Here is an 18754-nt window from a genome sequence, read left to right as displayed (position 1 = left end):
CCGAGCGTGGAACTGTCTGCCCTCCGTCCGCCGCGCAGCCCGGGTCCCTGCCATGGCCGGCTTCTGAAAACTCTCCTCCGCCCGAGAGGTTGCCATTGCGAGGAAAGTGGAGACAGTTATTCTGAGAGCAGCAAGTGGGCGAAGGAGCAGCTGGGCTCCACGGCCCGGAGAGACAGGCGGCCTGCAGAAGGGGCCAGAGGGCACAGGGCACGCACGGACCCAAAGCCCGGGAGACCTCCCATCCCAAATGGCCTGTCCCTCACCAGACCCGGGCCCACCGCATTCCGGGCTCTTGTGAAGCGTTCACTGGGGACACTGACTTGAGACCAGAGGGGGCACGTGGACAGGAAGGAGAGGACCACTGAGAACAGGCACAAGCCCTTCCGCTGACGAGTTAGGTGAGCAAGGCTGACGGTGCAAGGCTGGCCATGTCCTCTGGTGACCTTCCAGGTCTGCTCTACTGTGGTGACACCCCGGGACATGAAGCTTCATGACCACTGTCATGTCTAAAGTAAGAAGCTTTCTGTTCATCCCTGCTGTTGTCCAGTCATCACCGTTATCTAATTCTAGAATTTTCTTTACACTCAAGGAAACTCACACATTAGCAGTCACTCCCCCATTCTCCTGGCCCTCAGCTGGTGACAGCCTGCGTCTGCTTTCTACCTTGGTGGAGTCTCCTATTCTGCATATCCCACATCAATGGAGTCACATAATATGAAGATTTTTGTGGCTGATCTCTTCTGCTTAGGTTCTCAAGGTTCATCCAGGCTGTGGCATGTTACCAGTGTTTCATTCCCTTTTTTTTTTTTTTTTTTCAGTAGTAGACGTACACAATATCTTTATTTACTTTATTTATTTTATGTTGTGGTGAGGATCGAACCCAGTGCATCCTGCATTCTAGGCAGGACTCTACCACCGAGCTATAGCCCCAGCCCCTATTTCATTCGGGGTTTTTTTTGCTAAATAATGCTCCATTCTGTAGACAGACCACCTGTTTGTCCATTCATTCATTAATGGATAGGAGTTGTCTGCACCTTTTGCCGACTGTGAACTGTGCCATCAACATTCACAGACGAATCCTTGTTTGAATACCGATTTTCATGTCTTTGCAGCATACACTGGAGAGGGGAACTGCTGGCTTTTGTTTAACTTATTGAAGAACCACTTCCCCTTCCCATGATAGCTTTTCTACAGTCAAGAGGTTGGACAGGACCTCAACATTCACCCAGAAGTGCTTCTCAGACTTCAACTTCACACATTTGTAAAACTAAAACTCCCGTCACTGCCCCCTGCCCCTGCCCAACAAGAAAGGTCATCAGGATCAAGGCCTCAGGCCACCCTTGTACTTGAGTAAACTCAGTGTCAGGAAAGCTCACCGCCGCCCTCACTCCACCTGTAGTGGTGTGTGGAGCCACTTGCCTGCTCCACTCCTCACCCACATCTCCTGCTTCCTCTCCGGCCACCCTGGCATAGGCTCCTAGACTCTGGCACCACCTGGGGGATGCCTCCCTCCAGCAGCTCTGGTCCTTGGAGTGTTCTTGGGCAGCTGGCCTCTTGCCCACAGCCTCCCAGTTCCCTTGCTCTGACCTCTGGGGCCCAGGGCCTCACTCCCCTCCTCCAGACCCCACCCTGCTTTCCTGATGCTCCTTGGGGCTGGGCACATTAGGAGTACTGAGACCAGGGACTGAGGGACCGGGGACTGAGACCCACGAAGACACGGTGAACTTGGAGGGGAGACTTGCACTCAAACCAAAGTGTCCCTTGTTAGCTGTGCTTGTCCTGGGTGAGGCTGGTTGCTATCAGTGTCCTCCGGAGCCTCAAATTGAAAAGAAGGGAGCTGTAAGTCACAGGGGGTTCTTGTGAGGACCAGGCAAGGCAATTCCCAGAAGCTCCTGGCAACCCGGGGGCTGGCACCCTAACAGCTACTGCTGGGAGAACTCTTGAGCCGCGTTTATACCTCTCACATGCACAAAGGCAGAAGACAAGCCCACCCTTATTTAACATACACAGTTTGGCACAAGAAAACCTTCCAAAATCCTACATGGAAATAACAATAAGAAACGTTTGACATGAGGAAGATGGGAACCTATTCTAGGCCCCCCAAATGGCATTTTGGGTACAGTGGGTGAGGGCTGGGGGCAAGGCCAAACCCCACCCCCACCCGCCACCACAAGATTTCAGTGAGGAAGGCCAGGCCCTGTGTCCATCAGCCCTGGTGAGAAGGCTCCTGAGGTCCAACAGGATATGGGCACCTGTGGCCTCGGGAAGCCAGCCCGGGGGGGGGGGGGGCGGCCGGGGGTCACCTGAAGACACTGGCGTCCTGTGCTCACCCTGGGGGTTCTTCACCTATTTCCCTCTGTCATTCCCAAGCTCTGTGGCCCACCATCCATTTGGCCTCTCAGCCGAGGAGCTGAAGGGAAGGTGGGCCCAAGTCCACTCTAAGAGGAGCAGAGCACCTTGAGGCCAGCAGGGGGCCTGGTGAGCCCATCAAGTGCAGAACTCTCAAGGGTGGGGGACCACCCCCCACTCACTTGGGAGGAGCTCACCGCCCTGAGCCAGGCCTGTGGAATGGGTGTCAACTTTATTAGGGAAACACCAGGTCTCTTTACAGGTCGAGCAGGACCCACGGGTTAATAAGACACGATTAACTTGCTTCGAATGCACAAGGGTGGCCACGGGAGGCTGCTCCACCTTCTGCAGATGTCACCTTCATCTGGCCTGCAGAGTCTTTTCAGGAAGGGTCCCTCAGGTGGCGCTTACTTGGGTGCACAGCTCAGGGTGGATGTCCACAACGGTCCAGCTGTGGGCCCGGCCTACACCATGTCTTCAGGTGTCTCTACAGCAGGAGCAATCATGAGGTTCCCTCTCTGCCTGCTGGATCGGCTCCAATGACTGCGCCAGCCTTCCTTCTTTCTGTCCACCTTGCCAGGAATCCCAGTGACACAGGCTCCAGCCGGAGGGCAGGGATCCACCGGACGACTCTCCACTCCTTGAGGCTCTGATGCCAGCAGAGCCATCAAAGCTGCTGCTACCTCTTGCCGGAGGTTGCTTCTTCTGGTCTCACCCACCCAGCTATGGCTGTATAGGGACAGGTGGGAGGGAAGAAAGGGGTCAGGGGGAAGGAGGGAGAGGAGGAGAGGAAGAGAGAGGAAGGAAGATGAAAATGTGCAACCATCTTGGAGCTTCCTCTCGTCTGCACAGCTCCCGGGTGAAAAGGGTTTTCTCACCTTATCTGATTCCCAGCCCCTTGGGGACAGCCTAGACCCTGGTAACCAAAATGCAAACTGAGACTCAACGAGATGGAGAAAAATGCCTGAATACCCAATGAGAAATGGCTGAGCCAAGCCAGGGCTAGGTCTGCCTCTGCATCAGTTCTTCCCAGAATAATGCTTTGCTTCTACATGTACCAAAGGACCGAAAATCAGAAAGACAAATACCTCACTTACCCCCCTCCCTGACAATACGTAACCCTCACAGGTGTCTGCCGTCTGTGTAGCACTGTCCCTGGCTTGGGATGCCATTTCCCCTCCCTGCCTGCTGGTGTGCCCAGAACTGCCCTACAGGACCAGCTCCAGCTCCCCGCCCAGGGCCTGCCCAGGTCGAGCTTGGGCCCTTCAGAGAGGGCTGTCTTTGTGCCATGAACTGCACACACCATTGTCACTTGGCTCCTGTGAGGGCCCTAAGAGTTCTGCTCCTGCGCTTGGCTCCTCTCAAGCACTACAGCTCCCTGAGGGCCGAGAGGAGTCTTCCTCTATGGATCCAGAGCACGAGCCTAGGGCTGGCCCAGGGTAGATGCTCAGTTAACTTCCTGTGAATGAATGGCAAGGCCAACTTCCTGCAGGACCTGAAGTGGCGGGAGCCTTCCTCTGGCCAGCAGGGCCTCAGACACCCAGCATCTGCCAGCAGGACGCGCTCCACTCTAGGGGAGACCCTAGGACAGAAGCCCTCTGAGCAGGGCCCCCACTTGCTCAAAGGCAGGAGACTCCCTCACCCTGGTGTCCCACCACCAACAGGCCACATCTGTGGAGAGGAGAGGTGGTTCCCAGGGACCCCGACCTGGCTGAGGCCCTGAGTGCCCAGGGCTTCCCCAGTGCTGCCCAAGGGTACCTGGAGAAGCGTGGAGAAGGCCATGAGCTAGTGACCTGTTGGAGGCCTAGTGTGCTGCAGGCAGAGCAGCTGCACTTGAACCCAACCTGCTGGGGCACACGCACGTCCCCTTCATCTCTCTTCACAAAGAACCCACTAACATCCCGCCACGCTGGTGCCCCAAGGAGCACACTTTGGGAAACACTGGTGAAGGTCCTGGGGAGGGGAACAGCCTCCTGGAGGCGGCTGGACCACTGTGAGGGAGGAGGGCCCAGGCAGGGGGACCGGGGTCTCTCCCCACCAGGACACAAACCGTCTGGGAGGAAAACCTTGAGTCCAGTGGCGCCGACGAGCCACGAGCCACCCAGAGCCTCAACTTCCATGTGCTGGGGGGTGGGGGGGTGGCCAGCCCTGCTCTGTCGAGGGTCAGCAGATCAGGGCGAGGTGTGCCTCTGAGAAGGTGACCCAGCTGCACTCCTGTGCTTCACAGGTGCTCCACCAAACTCAACTGAGTGACTCTGCATCAGTACGTGGGTGACAGAAAAGAAGTCCCACAGCAAGAGGAGCTGCGAGGCCTCAAGGCACGTCACTGCGGGCAAACAGCCCTGGACCTGCAGTGACCCTGAAGACGCCAGCCAGAGTCACCAGTGTGTCTAGTCTGGGAGTCTACAGGAGTGAGGGGGAGGCCCGCCAGGTCCTCCTTCTACAGCAGGTGACAAGAGCAGCTTCCTTCCTTCTGAATCTGCGTCCCCATGTTCAGAATGGGTTTGAACAAGGCAACCTCTGGGGTGGCAGTGAGGACAAATGACAATGCAGAGAAGCTTGGGCACATGACAGGTCTCAATAAGCATGTCTCCCTTTCAGGACCCTCCATACAGCTGTCTGAGTGGCTGAAACAAGATGTTTTGTCTTTGTTCCTATGGAAAGGGGGCTTCTGAGGTGGGGGCTGAGGACACTCGGCAGATGGTCAGGCAGAGGGGAGAATCACGAGGCTCTGGGCAGTGTGGTGACAAATGCCTCCAAAAGACAGCATGGGGGGTTGGGCTGTGATGGCCAGAGGAGGGACAGGTGACAGATGGCCTGGCACAGCTCATGGTAAGCATCAGAACTCTGTGAACCAAGTACTTTATGCACCGGAGTCTGAGCTCTGGCCCAGAGGCCAAATGACCTGTCCCTGCCACACTAGGCCAGGGCATAGCTGGGTGTGACCCTGACCCTGAGCCCTAGCACAAGCTCTTTCCTCTCTACCTGCTTACTGGGAAGCCGGGGCCCAGCGTTGAGAGGCCTCCTGCCTGTCAAGATCCGCCAGGGTGGAAGGCCCTGGCTGGTCTCTGCATACATGGCACCCGGCGTATAATCTAGTGACTGGATTTTTATAGTCAAAATATGACATGGTAGAAAAACACGTGAGCCAATCCACTTTTGGGAAACAGCATTAACAGGGTGTAGAAGAAATTTCAGATTCTTCACACCTTTGCCTAGAAAATTGGAGTCCCAAAGCCCCTCCACAACGTGACGCCTCCATCTCCTGTCTCTATGTGCAGGTGGACTGCCCTGTGTGACACAGGTGGCCAGGTGCATCCCAAGCCTGGTCCTGGCCAAGGCCAGACAAGGAGGAATGGGCACCGAGCCTCCTCCCCACCCAGGAGCGCTGCCTCTGTGCTGGAGAATCTGCGCTGGACGTGGACCCCTGAATGCCCGTGGCGTGCTGTCGCCACGGAGAGCAGGGACACTCCGTGCACAGGGACCCCAGCAGCAGCAGGAGTGGCTCTGTGGGTGTGAGGGCGTCGAGAAAGGCATCCCTTAGGAAGGACAAGGTGGAGGCTCTAATGCCCACTTCCCAGAGCCCAGTGCTGCCGGGAAGCCATTGGAGCTATGTCCCCAGCCTCCTCTGCATGCCAGTGGGCCCATGTGCTGACCAGGGCCAGGGGAATGAGCAGGAATGACCAAGGCAGAGGCATGCAGGCTGTGCCATCTGCCTGTCACCACCACCCCAGTCCCTCTGTGGCAGCCAGAAGCAGGGCCTCTGCTCCCAGGGATGGCAGGGCACCAATGAAAGGAGCTGGGTCTCTGAGCCACCAAGTGAAGCCATGTGCCTACCAGAAGCACACAGCTGGACGGTCCCGTCCTCACAGGACAGTAGTAGGTGTGTGGGGGAAGCTCTCACAGCAAGGGGCATCCCGACCAGTGAGAAGGGGCATCCTGACCAGTGAGCAGGGGCCGGGGAGGGACGTCCCACAGAGGGAGAGACAGGACAGGGCTCAGTGGAGACAGGGCAGCTGCTGGAAGCAGGGCCCTGGCCACGTGCAGGGGTCCGGGGGCACAGAGGGCTCACGGCACCGCCAGGGCAAGGAGCGACAAGGAGCATCACGTACAGGGGCTGTTGCCGGGGGCCCTGGTGTTGCTGGCGCTGCTCTCAAAGGAAGAGTGGAAGTTGTGAATGGTCTCCTGCAAGATCTGCCTCTCGCGTCCCTGTGGAGGGGATGGAAACAGACACGTTAACTCTTTTAACCAAGGATTCAGTTGACACAGTGTGGTTAATGCTCCGCTCATACCTGAAAAGCCCCCGGGCGTCTTGGGGGAAATAAATTACCTAATTAAGAGAGTCCCACGCTGAGTAAAAAACAGGCCAAGCCAGGCTCTCCCCGGCGCCACTTCCCCGCTGCCGGGGCTGGAGAGGACCCAGGGTGCAGGGGTCCTTAGCCCCCCGACAAGGTGGGGCAGGGCCAGCTTGTCTGGGGGGTTGTCTCCCTGCCTGTCTCTGTGTCTTTCCAGAGAGTTCGACGGCAGCCCTACCACAGTCTCCTATCCCCAGGAAACAGATGTGGATGCTTCTAGTTAAGTCCACTGAACTCCAGGACAAGAGGCAGCAGGAGCCAGGGGTGGAGAAGGTTCACATCCCACCTCTCCCATTACTACCCGGTGACCCTGAGCAGGACACCCCATCCCTCTGGACCTTGGTTTCCCCATTTATAAAATGGGACCATATCAGTGACCCAGATGGGTGCTATGGACGTGGGACCTGTGTGGGCTGAGGAGGCAGGCAGGTCCTACTCCTGGAAGGCAGCAGGGTGGAGTCAGCATAGATTTCTAAGTCAACAAATAAATATGGTCGAAACACAAAGCAAATTAAAAATGTATGATCTCAGCTGAGAGTAAAAAGGCAAAAAAATTTTAAAAGTCCACAGAATGAGCCCAGACTTTAAACTTGGAATGGATCCATCACAGTTACTCTACTCCTCGGTATATACCCAAAGGACTTCAAATCGGCATACTACAGTGACGCAGCCACACCAATGTTTACAGCAGCTCAATTCACGAGAGCTAAGCTATGGGACCAACCTAGGAACCCTTCAACAGATAAATGGATAAATAAAATGGGGTACAAATACACAATGGAGTATTTGTGAAATTAATGCCATTTGCAAGTAAATGGATGGAACTGGAAACTATCATGCTAAGTGAAATAAGCCAATCCCCAAAAAACAAAGGCTGAATGTTTTCTCTGACACGAGGATGCTGACTCACAGTAGGTGGGGTGTGAAAGATGGGAATGGGAAAGACAGCAGAATAAACTGGACATAACTTTCCTATGCTTATATACGAATACATGACCAGTGTAAATCCACATCATGTGCAACCTCAGAAATGGGAAGTTATACTCCATGTATGTATGATGTGTCAAAGCACACTCTACTGTCACGTACAACTAAAAAGAATAAACAAAAAAGACAAAATGTGTAATAAGAATTATAATGCATTCCACTGTCGTATATTTAAAGAAATAAAATCAATTTTTAAAAAAGACAAAATTACAAAACTCAAAAAAAATAATAATTTTTTTTTAAAATTTCATTCTGTTTTTTGGTGGAGGGTACCATGGATTGAACTCAGGGGCACTCAACCACTGAGCCACATCCCCAGCCCTATTTTGTATTTTATTTAGAGACAGAGTGTCACTGAGTTGCTTAGCACATCACCATTGCTGAGGCTGGCTTTGAACTCGCCGTCCTCCTTCCTCAGCCTCCCGAGCTGCTGGGATTACAGGCGTGTGCCACTGCATCTGGCTTTTTTTTTTTCATACCCTCCCCACAGCCTAGAGGGGCCCCTCTCCAGACCCCTGTGCAGGGACCTGTTGTGGTGGCCAGGCCTCCCACGCCCCTGGGAGGGCGGCAAGCTTCTGCCCATGTGCCCTGATCCTTGCAGATCACCTTCAATAAGCTGGTAAAGGTGCCAGGATTCCAGCCACAGAAATCTGCAGGCTGCAGGGCGCCATGGGCAGGCCTGGAATCCCCAACCACCAGTGACGCACAGTGGCATCCAGACCCGCCCCTGTTCCACTGAATATCTGCAAAATGGGGTGAGCGCAACCTCGGGGGTGACTATGAAGTGCCGCCTGAGATAATGAACAGGGCTGGGAAGCAGGGACAGCAAGAGCTTCATTATTTACCACCTGAGCCATAACTGCTGAGAAATGAGGTCAGGGTGAGACGGGTTTCCTGCCCACTGCCTCCTGACCCCAGGAGGAGCTGTAGATAATAAAGACCATAATCACTCCGCGTCCAAAGCCAACCCAAGACAATCAGATAGCTTCCCTTTAAAAAATCCCTGATTTCAAAGGCCCTGCCTGAAAATTCTCAAAAGTAAAAAAAAAAAAAAAACAAGCCCCCCTCCCAAACGAAGGCCATTAAATATAGAAAAAAAGGATTCAATTAACCTAGTACTTAAAGAAATGCAAATGAAAACGAGGTATATTGTTTAGTCTGTCAAATTTATAATGATTGAAAACAAACTGCCGTTCTCAATGCTGGTGGGACTGCAGGAGAGCCCACCCCCACACCACAGCCAGGGGCGCGCCTGGTGCTTTCTGGAAAGAAGTTCAGGGAGAAGTGTACACAGCGAGGCTCTCAGGCTCAGGGATCTGTTCTACGGCTACTCCAGGGAGATCTTCAGAAAGTCTTATGCCCAGAGCTGTCCCCTGCAGCACTATTTCTACAAAGTTTGGGTATTTACATACCAAATAAGGAAGGATTTTTGAAAACAAAATCAATTTGAGTGCATCCAGGCAAATATATTAAAAAGAGATCAGTGACACGAGTAGCTGCGTAGATTTCTTGTTAAAGAAAGAAGGGTGTAAAATTGAAGATCCCAATTTATCTCAGCCACATTAAAATAAAAAAAGAATCTGGCACAAAACCCTGCAGAGGGATCTGAAGCTCAGGGCTCCCCAGGCACCCTCTGGCCCACTTGCTCTCTGTGCTCCAACTGCTCTGTGAGTTCCTCGAAGGTGCCACACCCTCCCACCACAAGGCCTTTGCACAGGTGCTCCTCAGCCTGGTCTGCTCTGCCCTTAGGCCCCTTACTGACTCTGGCTCCTCTTTCAGGTCTCAGCCTCTGCTCTCTCCTCAGAATGTCTCCCCAGCTTCCGCCTTCCCAGTCCCCACAGAGTCGAGAGCTCCCTCAGGAATGAACGCTCTCCTTTGTGTGCCTGCGGTAGCTATGGCAGGGCTGTGTGCACACATGGGCAGACACAAACTGTTTCCAATCCTGGTCTGTGTGACCCTGGGCAAGTTCCTCCATCTCTCTGTGCTTTGATTTCCAAAGTTGCTTTGGAACCAGCCTCAGCAGCTTCCGTGGCCTCACATGAGTGAGTGTGCCCTGGGCCCCGGGCACAGCACCACGCTGCTCCTGCAGTTCTGCTCTCAACAGACCCAGGCCAGGCAGGGCTCTTTCCCCGAATAAATCCATGCTCCAAAACTTCCGTGCCTGGCTGACCGCCCCCTGTGAGCCACCTGGGGTTCAGGTGGCTGGCTGATGCACTTCCTGACAGCAGAGAGCTGCCCACCTGCAGCAACCTCTGCACTACCTCACCCTCCTCTGGCCTCCCCATCCAGGAGTGGAGCAGAAACCGACGGGTCTGAAGTCGGCTCACTGCCCATCTCTGACCCTTGGCCTCCCTACCTGTAAAGTGAGTTGTCAGGGCCTAGGTGAGGACTGTTCAGAAGAGAAAGAACAAACAGTAAAAGAGGAACAGCCCTCTGGGTGCTGGGTGTGATCCCAGTGGCTGGGGAGGCTGAAGCAGGAGGATCGAGTTCAGAGCCAGCCTCCGCAACTTAGTGAGGCCCTAAGCAACTCAGCAAGAGCCTGTCTCTAAATAAAATATAAAAAAGGGCTGGGGATGTGGCTCTGTGGTTAAGCACCCTTGGGCTCAATCCCTGGTACCAAACAGAAGGCACAGCCCCAGCCTTGCGAATGCCCGAGTGAGTTCGCTAGATCACCCTCAAGGGTCACCCCATCACCTGCAGGCAGGTCACAATAACAACAGTCACAACCACCGCAGCCCGGGTAGGGCTGGGAGGGAGCAGAAAGGGTGGCAGCCAGAGGCCAGAGACAGGTGCAGACTCTGTCCTCCACTGGCCACTGGCACACAAGTGGGCAGCATCCGGCCCCGCCCAGATGGCACTTCACCAGGGGACACAGGGTGAGCTGGTGGGGGGGCGGGCTGGGCGCTGTGGCGAGGGCCGCTGAGGACGCGAGTGATCTGTACAGGATAAAGGGCTACATGAAGATTCACCTGCAGCCGGGGCAGGACGTCCCTTCAATGTTTCCTGCTTAATCCAGCAAAACACGGAAAGAACCATCACGCTCTCTGCCCTGACCTAGAGCAGGGAGCCCAGCCCCAGGACAACGGGGAGGGAAAGGCGGAAAGGCACGAGGCAGAGATGTCCACGGCAGGACACGGAGGCCGGCAAGGCCGCAGCCATGGCCCTGCCGTCCCACAGGCAGGCAGCTGGCAGGGCGAGCGTGGGAAAGCCACTGTGAGCAGCGACTCACTAGGAGGGGACAGGCCAGGGCCAGGAGCCCAGCAGCACCCACATGGATGTTCACAAAGGAGCGGGATCCACCCTTTTGGTCTTGAGTTTGGGGCCCCTTTGTTTTGGGTTTCTGTGGGCCTCTGGTCGGGGTGTGGGGGCGCCACTGATCCTCAGCTTTAAAGGAGATGAAACAGAAACTTGACGGGGATCGATATCAACAGCCGTGATGGACAGCTCTGTGTGCCAGGCGTCCTGCTGGGCTTTCTGGTTGTCGTGACAACCCCATCACGTCCACCCTTGGACCCCGAGAGATGGGGACAGTGAGGCTCAGAGCAGAGTGTGCTCAGAGCAGGATTCCAGGCCAGGTCAGGCGGGCTCAGGGCCTGTGTGAGCCAAGGCTCCCCTGAACTGCTCCCGAGGCCACACCTGCTCCTGGGGGCGGAAGTCACCTAAGGGAATATCAGTATTTGGAGGGGGGCACCAGGGATTGAACTCGGGGGCACTTGACCACTGAGCCACATCCCCAGCCCTGTCTTCTATTTTATTTAGAGGCAGGCTCTCACTGAGTTGCTTAGTGCCTCTCCATTGCTGAGGCTGGCTTTGAACTTGCGATCCTCCTGCCTTAGCCTCCTCAGCTCCTGGAATTATAGGCGTGCACCACTGGGCTGGTTACTCAAGGGAATGTTTTAGCTGAATCTGAGGAGCAACAACCTCACAGGTAGGAAAGGGAGGAGGCCACCTTGGGAGATTGGGGATTTGTGCAAGTGGGGCCATCCTCCGTCAGATATGCCAGAGGAGCCAAAATGAGACCAAGAAGGTCCCAGGAAGCCCTCTGAAGCTTCTGGAAGCCTGGAACAAGAGAGAAATAAGACTGGGAACAATACCTTGCCTGCATTCAGCTCAGAGATGGCTGCCAAAATCTGCTGCCGGGATCCATCTGTCTTAATGCCGAGCTCCTGCAGGTCGCCATCGGTGAGCGTGAGGAACGCTTCCATGTCCACCTGGGAAGAGAAGGGGCTTCGCTGCCATCTGTTGGGGCCACACTATTCTCCAACTTCAACAGGAATGTCACGATTGAGAGCTATTAGTGCTTGTTAGTGGGGAATCCATCCTGACTCCCTGCCTCCAATTCTGGACTCCACGCTTAAAGTTTGGTTGGAAACATTAGAAGCCAACCCCCTTCAGCTCCTGGCTTCTCTAAACAGACATATTTTTGGAAAACCAAGGAGCATCTTTGAGGCAGGACCTGGGCAGCCTGCAAGGTCTGTCTGTGCCAGGTCCTGCTGTTAGAAGGGGATTCCGACATGGCTGCGCTTCTGGCAACACCGGAGGCTGCGAGAAGAATGTGGTGGGCATTACTCACCCCGCTTCCCCCTCGGAGGACAAGAGGGGTGCAGACTGTGGAAAGACAGAATAATAAGCAGGATCAATAGAGAAGGCCACGGAACCAAGGGAGAGATGCCACGAGAGTGCCTCAAAACTGCACAGTCCCCGGTTTCTACGGGAAGCTCTAACAGCCCTTCAGCCTGCCTGGGCCCCGGGACTCTGCTTCAGGAAAAAGGCTAACAGGCCTCTGGGCCTCTGGGCAGGGTGGAGGGAAGGTTGAAAGTGGTTCGGCAGAAACAAGCACCCCTGCATTTGGAACAGTGGAGCCTCAGAAACAGGGGACAGAGAATAGGTCTCCACCCCCATGTAAAGTCAATCCTATATGTCCCATCCTGCATATGGGATGTGGATGTGATGGCTGGAGTTCTAAGAGCCACTTTGAGCTCTGGGGACAACAGCCAGATACCTCAGTGTGTGGAGCAGAGAGCTAGGAGGATCCTAGATGACGTACCTCCAAACTTTTTTGTAGCAGAAATAACTCTTATTTTGTGAAGATACCAATATTTTTTGAATACATGTAACCAAATCAAATTCATCCTGATACAGGTAGGAAAATGAAAATTACCGTCTTCAGTTTCATTCTGACGAGAACACGTGTCACCTAATTTCTTTTCCAAATTCTCACTGATGAGCTTATGTACGTAACAACAGGGAGAAATCCTCACCAGCACTAGGAACCAGGGAAGAGTGCTGTCCCTGATAATTCACTTCAAGGGACAAGAAGTGTCCGTGTAGCTGTGGGGAGTGGGCTGGAGGGGAGGGTGAGGGACAAGGAGCAGGTGAGGGACAAGGAGCAGGCGAGGGACAACTGCAGCCTCCAAGGGAAATGTTGGCTGTGGTTCTGCACAGAGGCCAACCCCCCTCCCATCCAGTGCGAACCAGCTCAACTGCCCAGAGAGAACAGCTGAGCGTGGCTCCTGAGAAGGGCAGCCCGTGTCGGGGAGACGGGGAGACCGGGCAAGGTCCCAGCCAACCTCACGCTGGCCCAGCAGGCACGGGAATCTCCAGCCAGCAGCTCCCAGCCCCCCATGGCAGCACCGCAGGCCCAGCTCAGAGGCGGTGGATGGCGGGTTAGAACAGCTGCAGAGCAGCGAGGTCCGCCTGCCCTCCCCCGTCCACCTCTGAGAGCTTCCTATCTCAGTGGGACTCAGCCCCATGCCCTGCCCTGGACATGAATGATACCCCTGAATGATGAGTGACAGGCGATCCCCAACATGCCAGCTGGAGAAATGGGGATGAAGCCAGGAAATCACAAGCGTCACCTCACAAAGCAGAGTCGAGCACCTCAAGAGACGGAAGTGTGCGTGGGGTGTGTGCCCGGCCCACACCGAGAAGACATGGAGCATTTCAAGCAAAAGCAGGCAGCCCCGGGCACCAGGAGAGACTTCTTGGAAGTGAGAAAAGTCACTGAAGTCTCAGATGCTGAGGAGGCGGCAATGGCAGGCAGGATGCAGCCGGAAGGCAAACCGAGGAGGGGCACCCTGCACCGGCTACCTGTTAACCAAAACCCAAACACCTCCCTGTGTCTGGACCTTTCTGGGGACAATGAGTGGCTGTCACAATGGGCACTATAAGGACAATGATTTCCATGTGCTGCCCTGGGCACCAGAACTTTCTGAGCCAGGGATTATGACCGGGTGGCCGGTGGGCCTGCAGAAGAGTCTTATTGGGCTAAAATAGTACACTTTCCAACAGTTTATTGAAATAGAATTCACCCATCACGTAACTCACCCACTTAAAGTATATAATTTAGTGACCTTTAGCGACACAGCTATGGCCATAGTCAGCTGTAGATCATTTCTGTCACCCTGGACCCCAAGCATCTCCCCCTCCCAGCCCCTGGCAACCACTGCTCTGCTCTGCAGGTTGGCCTGCTCTGGGCGCTTCATAAATGGGACCATACCAAACATGGCCTTTGGTGACGGTTTTCTTCATTTGTTTTTTTGTTTTGTTTTTGTTTGGGTACTGGGGATTAAACCCAGGGGTGCTTAAGCACTGAGCCACATCCCCAGCCCTATTTTTATATATTTTATTTAGAGACAGGGTCTCACTGAGTTGCTTAGAGCCTGGATAAATTGCTGAGGCTGGTTTTGAACTCACGATCCTCCTGCCGCAGCCTCCCAGGCCACTGGGATTACAGGCGAGCGCCACCGCGCCCAGCAGTGAGTGGTCTCTTTCACTGAGCATGATGCTTTCAACTCCCCATGCTGTGGCCTGTGACATTTTTATGGTTGTCAAATACTTCACTAGAGTGGTACCACATTTTCCTTATCCGTCCTCAGGTGATGGGAGATTTGAGTTGTCTCCACTTTCGGGCCATTGTAAGGCTGCCACGGACATCTGGGGACCTGTGCCTTCGTCTCCCTGGGGGACATACCCAGGAGTGGATTTGTCAGGTCGTACCATAACTCTGTGCTTAACGTTTTGAAGCCCTGCCAGACAGCAGAGCAGTCATTTTTAAAAATGGGATTTTCATGCTTTTAAGCTAATATGAACTCTGAGATCACCGCAGGCCCCAGGTCCAGACACTTCTGGCAGATTCCTCAGGATTCGCTTATGGCCTACTTTAAACCTATGTGCCTGCTCTTCAGTCCTGTGCAACTAAAATGTCTTCAGGACAGACATTTCTAGAGAGAGCAGCACTCAGATTACAAAATTTGACTGCAGTGTGGCAGCCCCAGGCCCCAGGATTTCACGGTGATGGCGAACTGGACTAGGGGGCTGGACCCGACTTCCATGTCCCGGGCTGTCTCGGTGGAGAGGATCAATCCAGGCTTGAAGGAGAACTAGACACTGAGACAAAGATTTATTTTGTTTTCCCCAACACTAAGATGTAAACGGACATCCGAAAGGAACGCTCTTACCTCCTGTTCTTCAAAAATAGGCTGGTATTTCTCAAGTGACAGTTTCTTAAGGATTCCAGTCAGTTCATCTTCAAGCAGGCAAGATGAGAAAGAAACAAAAGTAATGGATTTTAGAATTTGGTAAAACATATCAAGATTGGTCTTCCAACTACGGAACAGTGTCATCTTATTTCAAATGAAAGCTGACCCCTGAAAGTCAACAAGAAACCCCAGCACAGATCTGAGCTACGCTCCTGCACGGGAGGATGGCAGTGGGACCTGAGCCATCTGCTGGCCACGGCCCCCACTAGGGGCCAACCCTGGGAAGAGGCTGAGAAGACCACATTGCAGCGCCCCCACCAGGCCGCAGAGCGCCCCCGCCCACAGCTGGGACTAAGCCCCGCCTCCTCGTGTGAGAGAATGACAATGACACACAGCCAAGGACAACAGGCCAAGGCCAGAGAGTCTAAGAAGGAACCCTAGAGAGCAGCAAGCAAGCTCCAGACCAAAGTGGGGGCTGGCTTAAGTGTGCGGAGGTCTGAAGAACACAGCAGAGAGGACCAGCAAGACAGGGGACAGGCCAGGGAAGGTGCTGGGTATCGGAACAGGCAGAATAAAGGCCCAGACCAGGTCTGGGTGCTGAGGAAACATGCAATGCAGAGTCCCCACACCAGGCACCTGGAGGCTCAGCCAGAACAGACGCCACGCAGACTGATGGCCCAGGGAGAGAGGAAGCAGAGAGCAGGGTGAGGGTGGATGAAGGGACAGAGGGTGCTGTTCCACGGAGGGCCGCTGGGGAAGGCCTCCCTTATCAAGAGACACTTGAGCAGCACAAGGGGTACACTACGCAGGTCTCTAGGGGAAGACCAGTAGGCAGCATCCAGGGACAGGGCCTGATAGGTGCAAAGGTCCTGAGGCAGTGGGTGAGTCTGAAGAGATGCCTGCGGGGTGGGCAAGGATGGGGGGTCCCCACAGAGAGTGCCCAGGGTGGCTGGGAAGAGAAAACAATGGGCATGACTGCTGTCACCCTCATGACGGTTCTTGTCATCGGACACCCTACATGTGGACGGTCCATGTGCTCTCAAGCCTCCTGACCACGAGGTGGACTCTACTGCCGTCCCCGTTCCCAGAGGAGGACAGGGAGGCGAGGCCCAGAGAGGCTGGGAACCAGATCTTGGCTACGGTCGTACTGCTGGTCCCCTGTGGTCTGGCTTCCTGGAAGGTGCTTAGCACTGCTGTGCCACTTCTCTCATGTGACATGTGCTACGGTGAAGGGTAAGTGACAAAGGGGATGTGGGGATAGAGAGGGCACTGGACCCAGCCCAGGGACTGGAGGAAGCTTCCCTGAAGGAGGCTCTTGAGAAACTGAGCCTCAAGCCACACTTGTCCCCTGTAATTCATGACACCAGCTCTCTACTCTGCTGCCCCTGCACACGCTGTCCCCACCGCATCGGCAAAGGGCTCTCCGAGGCGGAGGTGGAAGTGCCTGCATTTATGTGGGTACCTAGGTTCGTCCCAGAGCTCCCTGATATCAAGGAGGCACAGCACTGTTCTCAAACAAGAATACACGATACTCCTTCCTGCAAATTCCACACGGCCAACTGCTGCTCCTCACCAAATGCTTTCCACCCATCTTTGCTCTGGTATCCACAGCCAAGGAGAGCCGTTCCAACGTGAATGCTGGTTGATAGTTTTGTTTACGTGAACAAGATGAAATGCAACAACAAAGACATATGCTTGAACTTCATGTGAGCAAGCTGGCTGAATCAGATAATGGTTTTCAAATATAAAGAACAGATCCTCGATTTTTTCACACTGTTCATGATATGATGGCTTCAGGTGTGACACAATTTTAAGGTGAACCTTCACAATGAGCATTTTCCCCCATCACTGTCTGAATTACATCTGGACAATCTACAACACAATCCGTCAGGCCCTGATGGGTGGTGCCTGCCGATTTCTGTGGTGTAAATACCCAATGGCTGCTGGTTCTGACTGCCAAGGTACTGTCCCTGCCAGTGGAGTTGGGAAGAGGGCAGAGTGGTGACCATCAGCACTGCCTGGTGTGCCTGCCGTGCAGACACTGGGACCACAAAAATCTCCAGACTGCAGTAATGGCCAAGTGTGCTAATGTTTTACATGCATGCTGTTTTAAACACAGGGTTGCTCGGATCTGATAGACCTTAATTGTAAAGGCACGTGGTTTAGCTTTTCCTAGTGGCTGTGCCCTTGGCCGCTCTTGCGTCTCCTGTGCACCTAATACTCAGCTCCGGTGCAAGCTGCCCCGTCTCCTCTCAGGCCCTCAGGAGGACCACTCTTCCTGAAGCCGGCAGGGCACACTGTACTGTCCCAAGAACTCAGGTCCGGCTGCGTCCTGTGTTGCAAGACAGACTGCAGCCCTGTCCTGTGACAATCTACAGGTCTCACTGTCTCAGGACCAGAGGACTGCAGAAGGGAAAACCAGGCTCTCTAAACCAGAAACATGAATCTAGAAAGAAATTGCTATTGGTTCTCTTTCTTCCAGTTAGTGCTTTGCAAACCTTCTTTTATAATGAATGAGAGGGACAGGATGGGCATGGGTGGTACAAACAGGTCCTGCTCAACTCTTGGGAGAAGACACAGGAGAAATGACTAACCCTGCATCTCCAGGGTTTCAATTTCCTGAAGGCCCTCAAGGGGGGACTTCAGACTCCATGCAGGACATGTGGGGGGCAGAAGGAGGTGGCTGGTGGATCTCTGAAGCCTCTGTAACTGATTAACTGGATTTTACCAAACAGTAGAAGAGGCAGGCCCCAGAAAAAGATGATGCCAGCCACGGTGGGCATCTACCAGCCCAGCATGGCCAGGGCCCTGTGGCTGGTTCCAGCTCATCCCTGCGCTGTAGAAGCTCTGGGCACCTTCTTCCCCAGCACCTGCAAGGAGCCGCTGAGCTACCAGCAATGCACCTGGTAGCACCTTCCACAGGCAGCGTCTCTGGCTGCAGTGGACATCAGGGGCCCTTGCCTGCCTGGGCCCATTCCCTCCTGGAATGGCACTTCCACCTTCCTCTGAGCAGTGCCTCTCTGCCTCTTCTAATCCACACCACATCAGCAAGGCAGACTAGAATCCGCTCCCAAGGCAGAAGCCAGACCTGAGCCCACCCATCCATACATCCCACCACCTGGGTACAGAGATAGACAAGGATGGTCAAAGAGGAACAAAAGATAAACCCCCTGGGGTTTTGCTTGTACCTACTAAGAAAGTAGCTCTTTTCTGCTGGGGTTGCAAAATTAGTCAGGAAAACACAGTAAGCGTGAAGCTGCTTATCAGCACTTGGGAAACAGTTCTAGAGCACCTGGATCTGGACATGCCTGAAGCCTACCATAGGCACTTCTCCCCCTTAAGTCACTGAGATCCCCTCACTTGAAATTGAAATAATCCTGATTCGTAGAAGGTTTAGGGAAAGCAAATAACTCTGTGTTGGAGCAGCCCGTCCATGGGTGTGTGTGCATATAAACAAAACTCACCTATATTCAAAAACCCTGTGAGAGCGCGTAACCACACCTTTAGCACAGTGAAGACAAAAATACAAGTAGACTCTGGGAAGGGTGAGACGGTTTGTTTAAAAAAACAAACAAACCTGAC

General features: G+C 54.1%; 1 protein-coding gene across 2 annotated transcripts in view; it reads right to left on the bottom strand.

The window, feature by feature from the left end:
• Positions 1 to 881: 881 nt before the first annotated feature.
• ANKS6 (ankyrin repeat and sterile alpha motif domain containing 6) overlaps positions 882 to 18754 on the bottom strand; it is a 49059-nt gene continuing 31186 nt past the window's right edge. The window contains exons 13-16 of one of the 2 annotated variants that reach the window (XM_081278841.1): positions 15152 to 15219; positions 11786 to 11902; positions 6462 to 6558; positions 882 to 3078 (exon numbers count right to left, since the gene is read on the bottom strand). In XM_081278841.1, the coding sequence (XP_081134967.1) occupies positions 3029 to 3078; positions 6462 to 6558; positions 11786 to 11902; positions 15152 to 15219 (332 nt within the window). In that variant the 3' untranslated portion in view covers positions 882 to 3028. The remainder of the gene's footprint in view (positions 3079 to 6461; positions 6559 to 11785; positions 11903 to 15151; positions 15220 to 18754) is intronic. The other variant, XM_081278842.1, reaches the window with a different exon arrangement.

This window comes from Spermophilus citellus, assembly GCF_964194105.1.
Source record: "Spermophilus citellus genome assembly, chromosome: 2".
NCBI classification, from domain to species: Eukaryota; Metazoa; Chordata; class Mammalia; order Rodentia; family Sciuridae; genus Spermophilus; species Spermophilus citellus.
This window is presented reverse-complemented; position numbering and strand designations above follow the sequence as displayed.